Genomic DNA, 16,908 nt, shown 5'->3' with positions numbered 1-16,908 from the left:
AGATTGAGCCGTGAACGGTCTGTTTACATCCGCGAGATCTCCCTGTATCTCCCAGTGAAGACCGCGTGTCAAACGGACTTCCATGACTGTAGTTAGAGCGGATTACGTTAAACAGTGAAATGCGAGGAGAAAAAACTACAGGAAGAGAATTGAGTTTCAGTTTCGTCTGTAGAATGGGAGCGGGCGTGATCGTCGAAACCGGATCCCAAATAATTCTATTTCCTGTCATCAAACCGGAAACGGAAGTGGATCAAAAAAAATCCGAAAGTGCACCCGGACCGCGCATGCGCGAAAAGACCGCAGCCCGTAGGACTACGGGCTCGGCGCTTAACCGTTGGATTTAACGGCCCGTAGAACTACGGGCCCGGCGGTAAAGGTGTTAATGGATCATTGATTCCTCTCTTTCCACCCCTCCTTATTGCCCTTTGTTCTTGATCAATTCCCCACTCACTATTTCTCTCTCTCCTTACTCCCTCCTTACCTCCCACACTCTCTCCCTTCTCCCCCCCCCTTCCACTATTCCTCTCTGTCTCCCTGCCTCCATTGCTCTTTCTCTCCATCCAGGAGAAGAGGATGCGTACGCTGATTCACAAGCCACTGTGTGCACTCCGTGACCTCCTCGCGGGCCCAAGAAACCTGATCAGGAAAAGGCTGGACAAGGTATTGGACTACGAGCTGATAGAGGCCAGGTCTTCTCTGACCTATGATGAACAGGCTGTGGCCAACACATACAGGTACTACTGACAGGCGAATACTTATTACAAATGCAAACAATAGTCAGCACTCACAAACATAGTCTTTTCAATGATTTATTAACCCTTTAAGACCTGAGGCCGATTAAAAAAAAGAAAGAAACAGGTTTCTGAAAAAAACATGAACACAAAATCCTAATGCTGTACTTTTGGTTTTGTGGATAAGATGTGAAAAAAATTACACTTTTTTTTTTTTTTTTTTTCCTCTCCTCTCCTTTCCTGGCACTACAGGACAATCAACACATTGCTTCTCAATGAGTTGCCTCAGTTCAATGGCCTGGCCCTTCAGATGATGTGGAGCACGCTGGGAACGTTCAGCTGTCTACACAGAGACCTGGCCACAGACATGGAGCAACTGTTTCAGAGCTTTGCACAGCAGGTACACAATGCTTTGTAAAATATTACTGTACATATATACTTACACATGTATGTAATATTTGTGGTAGGGTTAATGGCCCCGATTCATAACGAGGGTCGTAAATATGGGGTAAATAAAGTTCGTAAAGGCCGGTCGTATTTTGGTAGTCACAAACGGACGTGCAATTCCCAAAGGGGTTCGTATATCCCAGAGACGTGCGTATGACCAGGTGTAGGAGCTGATTAATCTCTAAATCTGCATCCAACAGCATCCAACTTTAACGTCACTTTACGGCACAGTGTTGCCATGTCCGCTTATTATAAGCGAATTTGCGCTTATTTTTCTGTAAAGTTGCTTGTAAATATTGGTAACAGTGGGGTGCGGTTTTTTGGGCTTGTTTCTAAAGTGTAGTTGGTTATTTGGGCTTGCTTCACAATTGTTCAATTGTTTTAACCGGTGGTTCTCAAATATTTTTATGTCATGGACCCCCAAGTTAATATGTAGGCTAATTTATCCCTATAAGCCCCATCTGAAAATGTTTTGTGCCAGCTGGAGGAATATTTGTGTTAGAATGTTTAAAAAATCTTCCAAATATTCCACATTTTATTACAAGATTTTTTTTTTAATATAGCAGATCTACAAGCTCACAACGGTTTAATTAAAGTGCTTATAATGGCCTAAGTGCCAGTTGCTTCTTTTGGGCTTATTTTCATAGACCTGGTTGCTTATTTCTCTCACAAAATCTGGCAACACCGGAGTTGCAGACTCTCGTCCAAACTTACCGCTGTCGGCCGCATTGCCTTGACACTGACAGAGAACTTGAACACATCATTCTGATCTGTCTGGAAGCGAGTCCCACTATTGCACGATGGATCAGCTGAACGTAATGTGTAATGTTTACAAGGTTTAGCCCCGCCAGCAAATAATAGACTAATAACCTGGGAAGGATATAACATTGCTCACGTTTACCAGGTAAAAAGATGATGTTGAAAATAAATCCAGGGCATACAAGTGGAACGCTGCTATCCGATTATGGACCAGAGCTTATTGATTACTTATTGATTAAATGTGTTAATTTTTGATTAATATATCACTGTCCTACGTCTGAATGGGGAATGGATCTTCTGGACACAGCTTTCATCACTATAGTTTCCTCATCAGATGGTAACATTTATTAGGCTGTTGTGTGTGGCGTTCATGTGATCAATATACAGTAGAGTAGCCTACAGTAGGCTATTAGCCTACAAATTAATACCGCGGCACGGACACTGGTGCGTCAGTCCCTCCGCAGTTTCATTAAGGCATGATAGCCTATTTTCATTATTACGTGACACTTTGGCTGAGATGGCCCGCTGGCAAACACACTAATAATTCAGCTCAAAATGCAACTGATAGCCTAGAAAATAAATAAAAAGCGGTGGAATCTACATCATGTCTATATTATGCATAGGCTACAAGCATACATCGTTTGACATTTTAATTTTTGTTTTTTATATATATGTGTTGACAAATGTTGGGCACATATATATTTTATTTGAGGTTTGCCACTGTTGTAATTGATTTTGGCATGAAGAATAAAGCATTCTAAAGACATACGCACATTTCAGCCCTGGTAAGACAGCCTCGGGGCTGACCTGAGAAGGTGCACACCTGACGCACAAAACACAGACCAAAAAACTTTTATGAATCCGACTGCAGGTGTAGGATTTGTCCTAAATGCCGGTACGTACAAAATATGGTCGTAAATCCCTTTATGAATCGGGGCCAATGTTCCAGCAGCTATAAAAAAAAATTAAGTTTAAAATGGAAAAATGTAACCCCAGTGATGTCGCTGGGGTAAATCTTTACTTAGTCATTTTAGCAGCTAATCTCAGTTTTGTCCTTGTTCACTGTGTTTACGGCAAAACAGCGATCCTGACTACACAATGTATGAATCAGGTTGCCGAAATGGCAGATCTACAAGCTTGCAATACATTGTGAGCTTGTAGGTCTGCTATTTTTGGTGCGCGACACCGGTGTCCAATTAACGCATTCCCTGCCTAGGACGTAAAAAACTTAATTATTTCCAATTACCAATTCTGCCCAGGACGTAAAAAACTTAATTTTGAAAAAACTTTGATTTGAAAAGATCTCACGTCCTTCATCTCTCGCAGAAATTTTGAATTTTTTAAAGTTATAAAAACACAAAACGCTGGCAGTGGGCAAACACAGCCAGAAATAAGTCTGGCAGGGAATGAGTTAAGTATAGTATATAATACTCCAACTAAGTAAAGACTCTATGAGTTTACCAGCCCAGCCCAGGCCGGTGCTGACCCGTGAAATGCATCATGGAAATTATAAGACACACAAAGGCTGACATAGACTGACGGGAAATGACTGTCATGGGTGGGGTAGTATAAATATTAACTACTTAAACCCTCTAGACTTAGTAAACTGGACCCGAGTTGGCTCTGTGCTTGGACCGCCTTTTTCCAGCTACACAAAATCTCTTGCGATGCGTACAAAAGTGTGACACATGTTTTTATACTTTCTATCAATCTGTTCTTCCCCTCCATCTTTGGATCTCTCTTACCCCTCCCTCATTCTCTCTGAACCCCGATGTGCTTCTCTCTCTCTTTCCCCATGCAGCTGCCTCACAGCTCTCTGGAAAGCGGTGCATTCTGGGAGTGGGCGGAGTGTGCGGTGCTGGAGGGGGCGAGCCGGCTGGATACAGTGTGTCGGACTGTTCAGGAAACACTAAATGGCCCCATTGTGCAGGTTGGCTCACACAGACATAACTCAGTTATATTATAGCTGTATGGTGTCAGAGCTGTTGTTTGTTACTGATGTCTGCATGCTGTTGCTCTGGAACACGCATGCAGAGGTGGGTGTGTGTGTGTACTGTGTACGCACACACATGGGCTCACATATGGATATGCTTGCATATTGAACATGTGTGCCTCCCTCTCTTCACATTCTTGTCCACACAGCCCACATGTCTGCTGTCAGATAGTGAGCACATATCTGACAGTAAAGTCTTTCACTCTGGATGTATCCACTTCTCTTTTAGACTATTCTTCATGGCTATAAAACCACCAGATCTTAAATCACACACAATCTCAGACAGTCTAGGCAGTGCATTCTTTCCTTGGTGCTAGTGATTGAGTCCCTGTGCTCATTTTCACCATTACTTACTTACAGTACTTACACCAGGACATGCCGCAACAACATTTCGCTGCCTGTACACTTGTATGAGTGAGTGACAAATAAAACTCTTGATACTTTTGATACTTCACACACAACCCGCATCTCAACATGCAGATATATACAGTACAGTATATATGGATGGGACCGTTTAGGACTAAAGAACCAAAATTAAGTCAAAATATTGTGTGTGCATATACTGTGCCCTATAAAAGCCTGAATTGTGTTATGTGGTCCCAAACTCCACCTATTTGGTTCTGCAAGTAGTTTAAAACAAACACCAAGAGTTGTTTGCTTTGAATTTTTTACCCATATTTGATGTTTATAGCAGCTTGTGTGTTCAGTGACGCTCATATGCATAGGGTTAGGTTGATGATTAAACAAGAGAGATAACCAGCAGTGCTCTTGGGTCATTGACCATATTCACTGGACCCTGCAGCCATAAACTCAGACTTTGATATTGTAATGAATGATATTAACCAGATGACACAAAACTAAAATAATCATCTAAATATTATATTTGCCCTTCATAAAATATACTGTTGAATGGTCCACTTGTTACTATCTCTGAGTTAAATTAACGCTCAGGAATTCGGCAGTGTATTTAACCTGCTTCTAGTACCTAGCCTTAAGGTGATGGCCTGCCGGTAATGTGCAAGTTATTTATTTAAGGCAACACGTCACCGTAGCTTGTATTTCTTGCTTGGCCGCATGTCAGTCTTTTCAAGTGGGTCACAATCCTTCAACTCGTCAGCCCGCTTATTGTGATGGTTTGCGTTTAGCCAAGTCATAACAACTGCGGTCAGCTGATTTCACAGGCTGAATAATGTGCTAAGTCATGAGCATGATTCATGAGCCACATCTTTCCATCCAGTGACAAGTGTGTGTAAAATTGGGTGTGAGAGGATTGTGGTTCTGTTGTTAGTCATACAGTAACTGCAGGAAGGTTTGAGCTATCTCTGAATAATTCTCATAAACATGAAAGAATCCTGTTTCTAATATAGCATGTAGCTGGATAATAAAGTGTTACTAAGCTCGGGCTGGGCAGTATGACTTCAAATCAATATCAAACTTTTGCCTTGATTAACGAACAGAATCAGAATCAACATTATTGTCACATCACAGGTTTACAGGTTTAAAACTGTGGGTGAAATTAGTTTTTGAGCAAGCTCCATCTTTTTTGTTATTTCCATAAAAAAGGAAAGGGAAGAAGAGGGGGGGGGCGGGGGGAAGATCGATCAATCAATAAGAAACAAACAAATGATCTACATATTTTCACAGAAAGTAGCTGTGGTGAGACATAAGGTGCGGTACAACCTGCGGTAACGATTATACATTTTTTTTTAAAGTAGAACAGCAAGCTCACGATCCGTCACTATGCCACGCGTTGTGAGCTTGTAGATCGGCTATTTTCAAAAAGTTGTCTCCACCATTGTACAACGAATGTTTTATATTTTTATATATAAGGTATATCAATCCCGCCAATTAAATGCTGTTCTGACTTACTTCCTTCATGCCTCTGCTCCCAGCCTCTGAGCCCGTCATCCCAGCGTCGCCTGAAGCAGCTGACCCAGAAACACGGTTCTGGAAAGATCTACCAGGTGACCAGTGCCGTGGTGGGCAGCCGCGACCTAGACCTCAGCCTGGCCCGCGGGGAGCTGGTAGCCATCGTCAGTGAGGCTGACAGCCGAGGGGACAGAAGGAGATGGCTGGTGGACGCAGGGGGTGAGAGACCATAACCTATTGGTTGGCGAACAGAGTTAGCACAAGGGCTTTGTAGAGCAGTGGTTTTCAAACTTTTAAGTGGCCAAGTCACACCGAGGGCACACTTTATTCATAAAATAGCACATTCATAACTTTTTGTATAGTTGTCTATATTGCAATAATAATACAAAATCCCAAGGCTCACCTGGACTTGTCTCATTGCACACTTAAAAGGTGACACACACCAATGTGACTCAGCATACCATTTGGGAACCACTGCTTTAGTCGTCAATTTCATACAGACAGCTGAAAGGATGACATAAGTAAAAAAACTATAATGATCTCCTTGTTCTGTTCCCATGGGGTATTTACATACCAGAACTTACATATTCACATCCATCAACACCAATGTGGTTGTTGGATTTACATGTTGAGATGAGGGTGTAAGCAGGCAGACAGTTAGTGCTAAACCTATGACATGAGGATTTGACACCCACCTCCTGTCACTGGAGATGGTGGAAACAGCTAATGACAGGATGCTACTGATTCCACTTTTCCAAAGAGTAGGTCAGTAGAGCCACCTGTTGGTAGAGTGCTGTCATTGCCATTAAATTGCATAGCTGTAACTAATTACATGCTATTTGATGCGCATATACAGTACTGTGCAACGGGTTCCTAACGACAAATCAAATGGGCTCAGATCTGAGCCAAGTCTCCTGAGGAGGCACGTCTGAAGCCTGTCCTGGACGGGAGTCTCCAGACGTAAATACTGATACTGTGTTTTTATGTATCTAAATACCAAGACATATTTCTAATACATGCATATATATACAGTACATAAATTGGACACACATGTATTTAAATGTCTATATTTAAATGTACTAACAGAATGATGCAAACTAAAATAATAAATAATAATAATAATAATAATAATAGTCTATTTACCCTTCATAAAATATACGTGTGGGTACAGACTCAGGTTAGGTCAATGTCTGATTTATACTTGCACATCATGTCACACACTGAAAATAGCCGACTTACAAGTTCATAGACCGGCTATTTTCTTGTATGACACTGTAGTGTAACTATGAGTCAGGCTTAAGGGGCGAGTACCTCCAGCCAACGTTCACCACACGTCCTGTATTTCTTAGATTTTTTAGCCCCTTGGTCACTGAACTAAATATTGGACCCAATCGCCACAAGCGACACAATATTCCCAAGATTTTCATACTAAAATGGCTTTTTTCAGAGAGACAAATCAGGAGAAAATCAACTTTTATTATCGACCTTTCTCTGTCCCAGCAACACACTCTCGTGGGATCTAGCACCAGTACACATACTTTTAATTAATTGGTAGGAACAGGAACTCGTTTGGCTCCTCCCCTTTCTTAGTCCACTTCCTCCCGGGCGACAACACTACATGTTTAGGGGCAGTGGTGCTGCTGACAGATTCTGCAGAATCTGTCTTGAGAGATGACCGGTCTCCTAAAGGGGTCTTGTTTCCTATTGTTTGTCTTTGTCCAGGCCCAAGGGGTTACGTTCCCGCCTCCAAGCTGGTTCGCTATCACCAGGCAACAGAAGACCCGCCCCCATCGCCTCACCTAAACCTGCCAGTGGGCGGGGCCAGCATGAGGAGACATTCTACCCCGGAGAGCCAGTCGATGACAACCATGACCCTGCCCTGCTTCCAGGTAATTGACATTTGAGTGGTGGGCTACATGATTCTTCTTGCTAATACCGCAAATTGAATTGAATGGAATTTAATTTAAGTGAGATGAGGTTTAGCCCTTAATAAAGAGTTAACTGCCATATTAACTCATTGATTGCCCAAATTATTTCTGTCTATTTCTGGCCAGTACGATATTGTTTTTTGTTTTTTTTTCAAAGTAAAATAAAAGTGCTTAGGAAGCGAGATACAGCCTTTTTCAGTTATAAGTTAAACAAGGAGTGGATGGAGCTGCAAATCTTCAGACAATGATATCTTGGGTTCTAAAAAAAAACAAAAACACGTGAAACACGTTAATGGCACGTTGCACCATAGCGTTAAAACACGTGAAACACGTTAACGGCACTCAATGAGTTAAATAAGGTCTTATAAAATGGATAGTTGTGTTGCTTGATTCAGATTTGCAGAGTCCCGTTGTAAAATACTTTACAAGCACCCAATGTATCAGTATCTTGTTTACAATATTCACTGTAGAGTTCCGTGGATGAATTACCATTCGCAATTTAGTTTTTTCATATGGCAGCGGAATAAGTGCGCTAGTTTTCTTCCTCCATATGTGTGCAGTTTTTACAAAAAGATGCATGACTTTTTAAATTACTTTAAAACAAGGCAGATATCCTGTACCGTTCAGAATGTTCCGTATTGGCATAGCAACTTCCTTGTTTGTGCAGGCAGTCACGGGGACTACATTTAGTTTTAATTGGGATATGATTTGCATGTTGCCATTTTTGGTAATCGTTTTATGAAGGCAATAAGCCACACAAGGCCATGGTTTTACATTGATTTTAGAACAGCTAAGGGGCATTGTTAGGCACAACGCTCCATGTTGTGCCTAACAATGCCCGTAGCTTTCTGAAATCATTGTAAACCATGGCCTCTTGGGGCTTATTGCTTGAATAAAACATTAATGATGGCCAAAGGGAAGTTGTTATTTTAGTAACCAAATTGTAGACAAAACAGCAATAGTAAGCAAGCCACAAACCCAAACTCAAATATATAACATACCTGAATGTAGATTATATATTATATATAACGCACTGCCACCATGCCAGTAAGATATTGTGACCGCTCAGTGTTTTTAGAGGCACAGATGCCAGAAGAGATTTTCACATTATTTTATTCAATATTTAAGAAAAATCTGTATATCAAAAATTTTACGCCTGGAAACCGCGAACATGATGAGTCATGACCATAAAACATTTCGATTCCATTCATATGGTAGATTAAGGGGTATATGGTTTGATTTGTGGTAGATTGAGCGGTACATGGTTTAATCTGTGGTATATTAAGGGGTACATGGTTTAATCTGTGGTAGATTAAGGGGTACATATGGTTTAATCTGTGCTAGATTGAGGGGTACATATGGTTTAATCTGTGGTAGATTGAGGGGTACACATGGTTTAATCTGTGGTAGATTTAGGGGTACACATGGTTTAATCTGTGGTAGATTTAGGGGTACACATGGTTTAATCTGGGGTAGATTAAGGGGTACATGGCTTAATCTGGGGTATATTAAGGGGTACATATGGTTCAATCTGTGGTAGATTGAGGGGTACATGGTTTAATATAATGGTAGCTTGAGGGTTACGTATTTTAATCTGTGATGGATTGAGGGGTATATGGTTTTATAATTATATAGTGCCAAATGATAACAAGTTATGTCAAGCCACCTTACATGTGGTTTTATCTGTGGTAGATTGAAAGCTACATGGTTTAATTTGTAGTAGAATGAGGGGATTAATCTGTGGTAGACTGAGGGGAACATGGTTTCATCTGTGGTAGACTGAGGGGAACATGGTTTCATCTGTGGTAGACTGAGGGGTACATGGTTTCATCTGTGGTAGACTGAGGGGAACATAGTTTCATCTGTGGTAGATTGAGGGGTACAAACATGGTTTAATCAGTGGTAGAATGAGGGAAACATGGTTTAACCTGTGGTAGAAGGAGGGCAACATTGTTTAATCTGTGGTAGAATGAGGGGTGCATGGCCCTCAGAAGTGCTCAGGTCTGGTGGGTGGAATACAGGTTGCAAGGAAATGATTCATTGACATGACAGTGTTGGCTCTCACACACATCAATCAGTCCCATGCTCTGTTGCATGCATGTGCGTGTTTGTGTGTGTGTGTGGGGGGGGGGGGGGGGTGAGTGAGAGAGAGAGATTCTGTGTGTGTGTGTGTGTGTGTGTGTGTGTGTGTGTTTTAATGGGATGTGTAATAATTATGTCTTTAACCTTGTCGAGTAGATTACTGTGCCCAACGGTCAAGCCTTGTCATTAAATTATTCCATACTCAGCTCTTCATGCTTGAGCATCAATTACATTAGAAACACACGTGTGTGTGAGAAAGACCGTCTCGGTGCTTGTAAATAACGTGTGTGTGTGTGGAGAGAGATGGCACACTTGTGACTTGTAGGTGAAGACATTTAAAAAAACAATAATAATACATTTCAAATCTTCACGCAAAATCTATCATTTTATTAAATTCAATTATATTTTATGATATATTAGATTGATTAGTTCGATTAAACTGTTGTAAGATAAGAAATAGGAGATTGGAGGCGTCGACATGCATGCATGGGCATGGTGTGTGCTGGCTACCCCATGGATTAAAGTTCTCAGTCATTTGGATTCCATAAGAGGCCAGCATGTCTTGGAATCATGTCAATAGAATCATGTCAATAGACGATCTACAAGTTCACAACACGTCGCAACGTGTTGTGAACTTGTAGATCGTCTATTTCCGGTTATTAGTTATATTAAGATTGTTGGCTGTAGTTGGCTGTACTGTACTAGTTGGCTGTACTGTATGTAGAACAGCAGCAACATAGGTTTAGAATAATAATACTTAAACAGCATTTTACATACTGTGTCAATTGTTTAGGAAACGGGCTCCTTTCATGCTGTTTCACAAATCCCAGATCGCCACCCCCTGGTTGTGAGATTTTATTTTGCTTTTTTCCATGCTACCCACCTCATCAAGTCCCGATAGTGACATGCTGTACCAATTTTGTTACATACCTGGTCATTCAGTGTTGGCAAGGGTGGCACATGTTATGGCTATCTGCCAACATTGGTATTAATGTTGAGGGGGGTGGGGGGGGGCACCCGTGGCACATTTTTAGGGACATTTGAAAAGTATGGCAAATTGTACCCAGTGTCATTGTTGAATCTCCTTTTCATCCTTCTCAAAAGGAGATTTTGAGAAGGATGTGCATTAGGACAAAATAGGACAATTCAACATTGACTCTTTGTTGAATCCAATACACACACGCACGCACAATATTGAATAACATTGATTCAAGTTGTCTGTTAGTGTTGCACACTTTTAGTGCAAGTCATAATGAGTTGATAATGTTATTTGTCATATCATTTCTACCAAAGATGGTAGATAATTATCAAAGTATATAATACAGTGAAAGACCTATGACCCCAGTTGTTTAATTATTGTTGCCTTAATGTTTTAAATAGAAAATGAAATACTTTCTATCCTGCTATCATACAAACAGCCACGGGCTATACTTTCTAAATCTGAGTTGGTTTTATACACACCAGCAGAGCGATATGGAATTTATATTCCAAACGAAATAGGATTCTCACTAAGAAATACCAGGCTTTGCGTGTGTGTGTGGGGGGGATGATATACAGTACATCTGTCCAGCCTGTAGAACTCTATGATTGTTCCAGTGGCCTTGGAGGCTGTCACCTCCATCAACCATGGCCCCGGCTCTCCTCGAATACACAGCTCCTGTTAGTCACTAATCATGAGCTCACATGGCATCCAATCACACGCATATACAGTACACAGAACTCCCACACTGGCAGGTCCCTTCTCTGCAGCCATCCACACTGCTCAACCGATAATGTTTCCCCGAATGCACAAATCATTTATTGGCCAATAACCGTGCTTGCTAGATTTCTTGTCAGCAAAAGGCTAATGAAGCGCTAATTGGGAATAGTGTGAGGGCAGAGCTAATGTCATTGCTCCCGAGGCCACCCTTAGGAGGTGAGTAGATTGTTAATGACACTGACCAGCAGGCTAAACACTGCTGTTAGCCCTGATGGACCACTCCGTCATATACTGTATTAATACATACAGTAGCTCAGCTCATTAATACATCCTGTGAGTGTGTGTGTGTGTGTGTGTGTGTGTGTGTGTGTGTGTCTATGTCTACATCTACATTGTCCAGTTAACCCTTGCATAATGTGTCGGTGAGGTCTGCATTTGTCTTTGTGTACTTGTGCCTATGTGGCGTTGTGTACTGCTGTGTAAACTATGTCTGACAATCTCATGAGTCTTTAGTGTTTTGCACAAATGTGGTAGGTAGGCTTGGGCCAATTTTGGATTATCAAGATACCGCAGTGATTCGATTCTACGATGCATCGGAATGTTCTATATTATTACTACACATGGCAAAATTTTCAACATTGAATACAAGTAAACAAATGCATATTATGAACTTCAAATGTCTTCAAATTAAATACAATAAATGCAAAATACAATACAAAGAAAATTGAAATATAGAAATGGAAATAAGTGTATAGGCCTAGCCTATTGTGAAAATGTTTAATCCTCAAAAACAAAATGCAAATCCTTCTACAGTGCATTACAACTTTTACATGTGATCTGCTTGTAATACAAAAATAAGGTTAGCTGCTGATGATATCGCATATTACAGTATGATATAACATTTTGGATATCTTAGTGTGTTGACCTGCTCTTGTATATTATGTTGATTTAATTTTAAATTAACATCACTCACCCCATCCTACCAATTCCATCCACCCTTGCCCCATCACCCGTCTTGTCACCCTCACCCCTCCCCACCATACCTATCCCACATCTGCCCACCACCACCACCCCCTACACCTGGTGCTCCTTCACCCCCCTCCCCCACCTCCCTCTCTCCCTCCGTCCCAGGTGGTGGCAGGCTACGACTTCTCCGCACGGGGGAATCACGAGGTGTCGCTGAGGGCGGGCGAGCCTGTCAGGGTCCTGGAGCGCCACGACAAGCGGGGGAACCCCGAGTGGAACCTGGTGGAAACACGGGGCGGCCAAAGGGGCTACGTCCCCTCCAACTACCTGAGTGTCATGTCTATCACGCCCACCCTAGCCACAGCATGTGGAGCGTCGCCCACCAGCGCCTTCGCACCCTACCGCTAGGATGCACAGGTGGCAAGGCGGGTCGATGCAGTTAATTGGTTTCAACACACGAAAGTGTTCCGAGAGAGATGGAGGCTAAAATCTCTATAAAGCTATGATGTACAGAGTGGGAAATTGTATTTCCTGTATTTATAAAGGAGCATAGATCAAAAAATGACCAATGGGGTTGGTAAAAATGACCAATGGGTTGGCAGGGTTTCAGTGCAACACAAAACGAGGCTGAAAGCACCTTACTGCCAACCAGGAAGAAGAGAATATAATGTCGGACATAAAAATAATGATCATGGGATTTTAACACACTAACCAGACACAGAAGCTGGACTGAAAGTACACTGCAAAAGGCTGTTAATTTGACCCCTATCAGTGCATTTTTACATTCTCCTCCAGTACAGTCTACAGGATGATGGTAGACATGTTGATACATCACATATCAACATGACTGTTAATACAAACGTGATATTGTGGTGGCTGAAAACCACCCTCGAGCTAAGACTGAAGTATAAGGTTTTAACCTGAAGGAGATTGAACACCAAATAACCGACTGACCGCTTCGGCAACGTAATCCAAGAAGAGCCGATGGAAGAGACATTTTAAAAGACAATAACTTTGTCGTGATTCTTCGCAGGAGGGAAGGAATAGTGTGTGTACAGTGTGTGTGTGGGGGGGGGGGGGGGGCGTGCATGCATGCATGTGCGCTGAGCCAAGTATTATTCTAAGAGCTGCACCAATATGAAATGTGTGCGTGTGTGTGTCTGAAGTGCCGGTTCTGTCTGTAATATATTGTGCACCAACCTTTCTTCAGCACTGTTGAGAAGTGTGTGTGTGTTTACAAAGATCTTTCTAACAAAGCCAAGCAAGATGTCCCGAGGAGACTGACTCCTGGTGCCCACTGGCGTCGTCATCTCACCGTACAATGTCAGAATGCGAGACAGAGGTGGACAGGTGAAATGACAGGAAGGATGGAGAGAGATCGTTAAGATGTCGAGCCCGATTCATACTTCGGTGCACAACGAAAATAGACGACCTACAAGCTCATAGCTTATAGGTCTGCTATTTCCGGCGCGCGACAATCGTGCGACTGAGCATAAATTAGTCTTCGGAAGGACTGATTGTGGCAGAGGAGGGAGAGGAGACAGGGGGAACGAGGTGGCAACAAAAATAGCGAGGCAAAAGAAATGAAGATGGAGAGAGAGGAAGGCAAGAAATTGCAGACTCTGTCAATCTTGCTCTTGCTTTCCGCCTCTGCCTCTCTCCCTACTGTCTGCTCTGTTTCTCTTTTGTTGACTCTGTTTTTAACTACCCTAGTGTCCCTATTCTGTGCATGTTATTGTAAGCAAACTTCATACGAAGATAGCAGATCTCCAACCCGTTGTGAGCCTGTATATCAGCTATTTTCGATGAAGAGATTGGGTGTAGAGGGGGAAAAAAGGATTGGGCCAAGGATGGACCCCTGGGGGAACCCGATCAAGTATATAGGATTTAAGTGGTTTAACAGAAAGAGAATTAATCTCTCCTGAACCTCCTTGTTACTGATGTGAACAGAAAACCATTGTGAGTCTCTATCTGGCTCTATCTGACTCAAACTAGTTCTTGGAAGTTATTCACAGATGATTCCCCAAGAGCCAACATGTAGCAATACGTCTCCTGATATCCTCAGAGACCTACAAACATTGACTGAAGTCTCCTATTCAGTTCCTGGCCTGGGAAAGATTATAGAGTCCCAGCAGTCCTCATATTGAAGCTTAGTTACTTGGCAAAAGGCAAAGGCAATAACTACTTTTGGTGTTTTAATGCTGCACTGGAGAATTTTCATGCATGGCGAATTTTGGCGGCCCCAAGTGGCAGCACGAAGTAACTGTTTTGATACTTGAGCCACTGGTCATACCAGACCACTGAAGCTTATTGCGGTAGATATATAGTATTTTAATCATGGGCGATGGGCTGATCTAATGCGTTTTCAATCCTTTATGCGATTTTTTGCTTAAAAAGTTTGCATAGTGCAGCTTTAAATAGCCATGACCAGGCTTGCATATCAATCAATAGACATGTATATCTATATAAGTGCTACATAACCATGTACTATCTACTTGTGTGCCAGGCTGCTAGCAATATTTTTGGTCGGGCAGAAGGTACATCTTTACCACCAATCGCTCCTCACTGTTACTGACTTTGTGGGGCAGGGTAGTTCATTAATGTGTTTGAAACAAAGGTGGGGACATAATTCAAATTGAGCATGAAGAACGAGGTCACATTCTCAACCACGATGTTGTTCTCCATTCTGAGTCACTGAGTTTGCCAATTCTGTGGACTTTAGCTGTTTCAGCTAGAGGGGAGGTGAAGCTGAGTGCTGCATAAGCCATGTTACCAAACCAGTGACGACAGTGTTACATAGCTGCCCCCCCCCCCCACCCCCACCCACACACCCACAGCCGAGACAGCTTAGCTCCCACGTCCATCTGGACGTCAGCGCAGAGCAGGTGGAAGGCGGTGTGCGCATGAGAGTTTCAGAGTGTATGAATGTATATAGGCATATTAAGTGTGTCTGCGTGCACGTGCGTGTGCTGAATTTGAGCAGGGAAGCCAAGCTGCATTTAGCTGTTTCACCACTAGAGGGAGTAAAAGACCTTATGTTGTGTGTGTGTGTGTGTTACAGTGTGTGTGTTACAGTGTGTGTGTGTGTGAGAGAGAGAGAGAGAGAGAGAGAGAGAGAGAGAGTGTGTGCATGTGCAAGAGAGAACTTTCTTTACTTTTGTCAGTATTGGTGCTTACCTAACAAAACATAGTGAGCCTTGAAATAACACTGTATGTACATTCTAATTGATGTTCAAAATGATGTGATTTTGACCAGCAGATGTTGGTCCCATCTCAGCTTGTGCTACATTTAGCACAGTCATGTAACTTGCTGTCTAATTTGTTCTTAATAAGCTGTATACCATTTGTGAAATGTAATTTATTGCTTTTTAATTATGTAGTTATTTTTTATTTATTTTGTAGCCTGCTCATTTGTGACCGTTGACAAAGATATTTAGAACCTACACACATGACGCAACACTTTACTCACACCCAATATATGCTACAGAATACAATACAAACAGTGAAAACAATAGTAATAATAAAAAGTGTTCTCACATTCTCTCCACTCTTTTTGAACACACATCAACACATACACACCAAATGCCAAAACACAGGTGACAGATGAGACTCAGCGCAAATCGCTGCTGTTAGGCTGCTGTTGTGATGTCGGACTAGAGTTGAGAGAGCGGGAGAGCCTATTTCACCCACGTAATAACTTGGCCAATGCAGGGTGCTTGTATGTTTGTCTGTGTGTATAAATACCTGTATACATGTGCATGTGTGTGCGTGTGTACTGTATATATCCCCACACATTTCTCAAGGAGCTTACTGGGGAAAAGGGTGTGTACATTTTGGGCATCACTTCCTGTTGTCTGTCATGGGGTCAAAAGGGTCATATTAGTCTGCCTACTTGCCCTACAAGATCTCCTTCCACACAACTGATTAAAATTAATGATCAATGCTCATTATGAAGCACTGAAGTCACTCAACTCATTCACTGACAGAGGTAAAACATCATCTATAGCTGCCCTTGCCAGCGATTCCGAGCATTTCTACTAACCTTTGAAAAATCATAGAATGTTTTTCTTCACAAAGATCCACCCGCCAATCCCTTTAAAAGACGTAGAATCGGAGAAAAAAATTTGTGCCGCCGCGATAGTCCACAGTTGTGGGCAGTTGAATGTGGGTTGTTTTCGCCAAAAAGTAACAAAGCAGAGAAAATTTGATTTTTCTAAATCCTTTAACATTAGAGCGGACAGGGCTGGGTTTGTTGTGATCACATTATTTCCGGGTCTACCGTTCTCCAGAAGTCATAGGGTCACTCATAGGTTGGCGAACAGCGCTCTCCGGCATTAACCATTGAAAACGCCACACTTCCACTGACGAGTACACTTGTCATTTGGCGGTGTGGACCTCGGGCCAACTGGCAGTCAATGAGTTAACAAGCAAGCA

The 16,908-nt window shown here is 42.2% G+C and overlaps 1 protein-coding gene across 3 annotated transcripts in view; it reads left to right on the top strand.

Annotated features, from left to right (window-relative positions):
- arhgef37 (Rho guanine nucleotide exchange factor (GEF) 37) overlaps positions 1-15,846 on the top strand; it is a 32,557-nt gene extending 16,711 nt beyond the window's left edge. For all 3 annotated transcript variants that reach the window (XM_080416914.1, XM_080416913.1, XM_080416915.1), the window contains 6 exons: positions 565-734; positions 984-1,131; positions 3,739-3,867; positions 5,823-6,018; positions 7,522-7,688; positions 12,640-15,846. In XM_080416914.1, coding sequence (XP_080273040.1) covers positions 565-734; positions 984-1,131; positions 3,739-3,867; positions 5,823-6,018; positions 7,522-7,688; positions 12,640-12,882 — 1,053 coding nt within the window. In that variant the 3' untranslated portion in view covers positions 12,883-15,846. The remainder of the gene's footprint in view (positions 1-564; positions 735-983; positions 1,132-3,738; positions 3,868-5,822; positions 6,019-7,521; positions 7,689-12,639) is intronic.
- The last annotated feature ends 1,062 nt before the right edge of the window (positions 15,847-16,908 follow it).

Source organism: Gymnoscopelus braueri (assembly GCF_963280865.1).
Source record: "Gymnoscopelus braueri genome assembly, chromosome: 20".
Taxonomy (NCBI): Eukaryota; Metazoa; Chordata; class Actinopteri; order Myctophiformes; family Myctophidae; genus Gymnoscopelus; species Gymnoscopelus braueri.
This window is presented reverse-complemented; position numbering and strand designations above follow the sequence as displayed.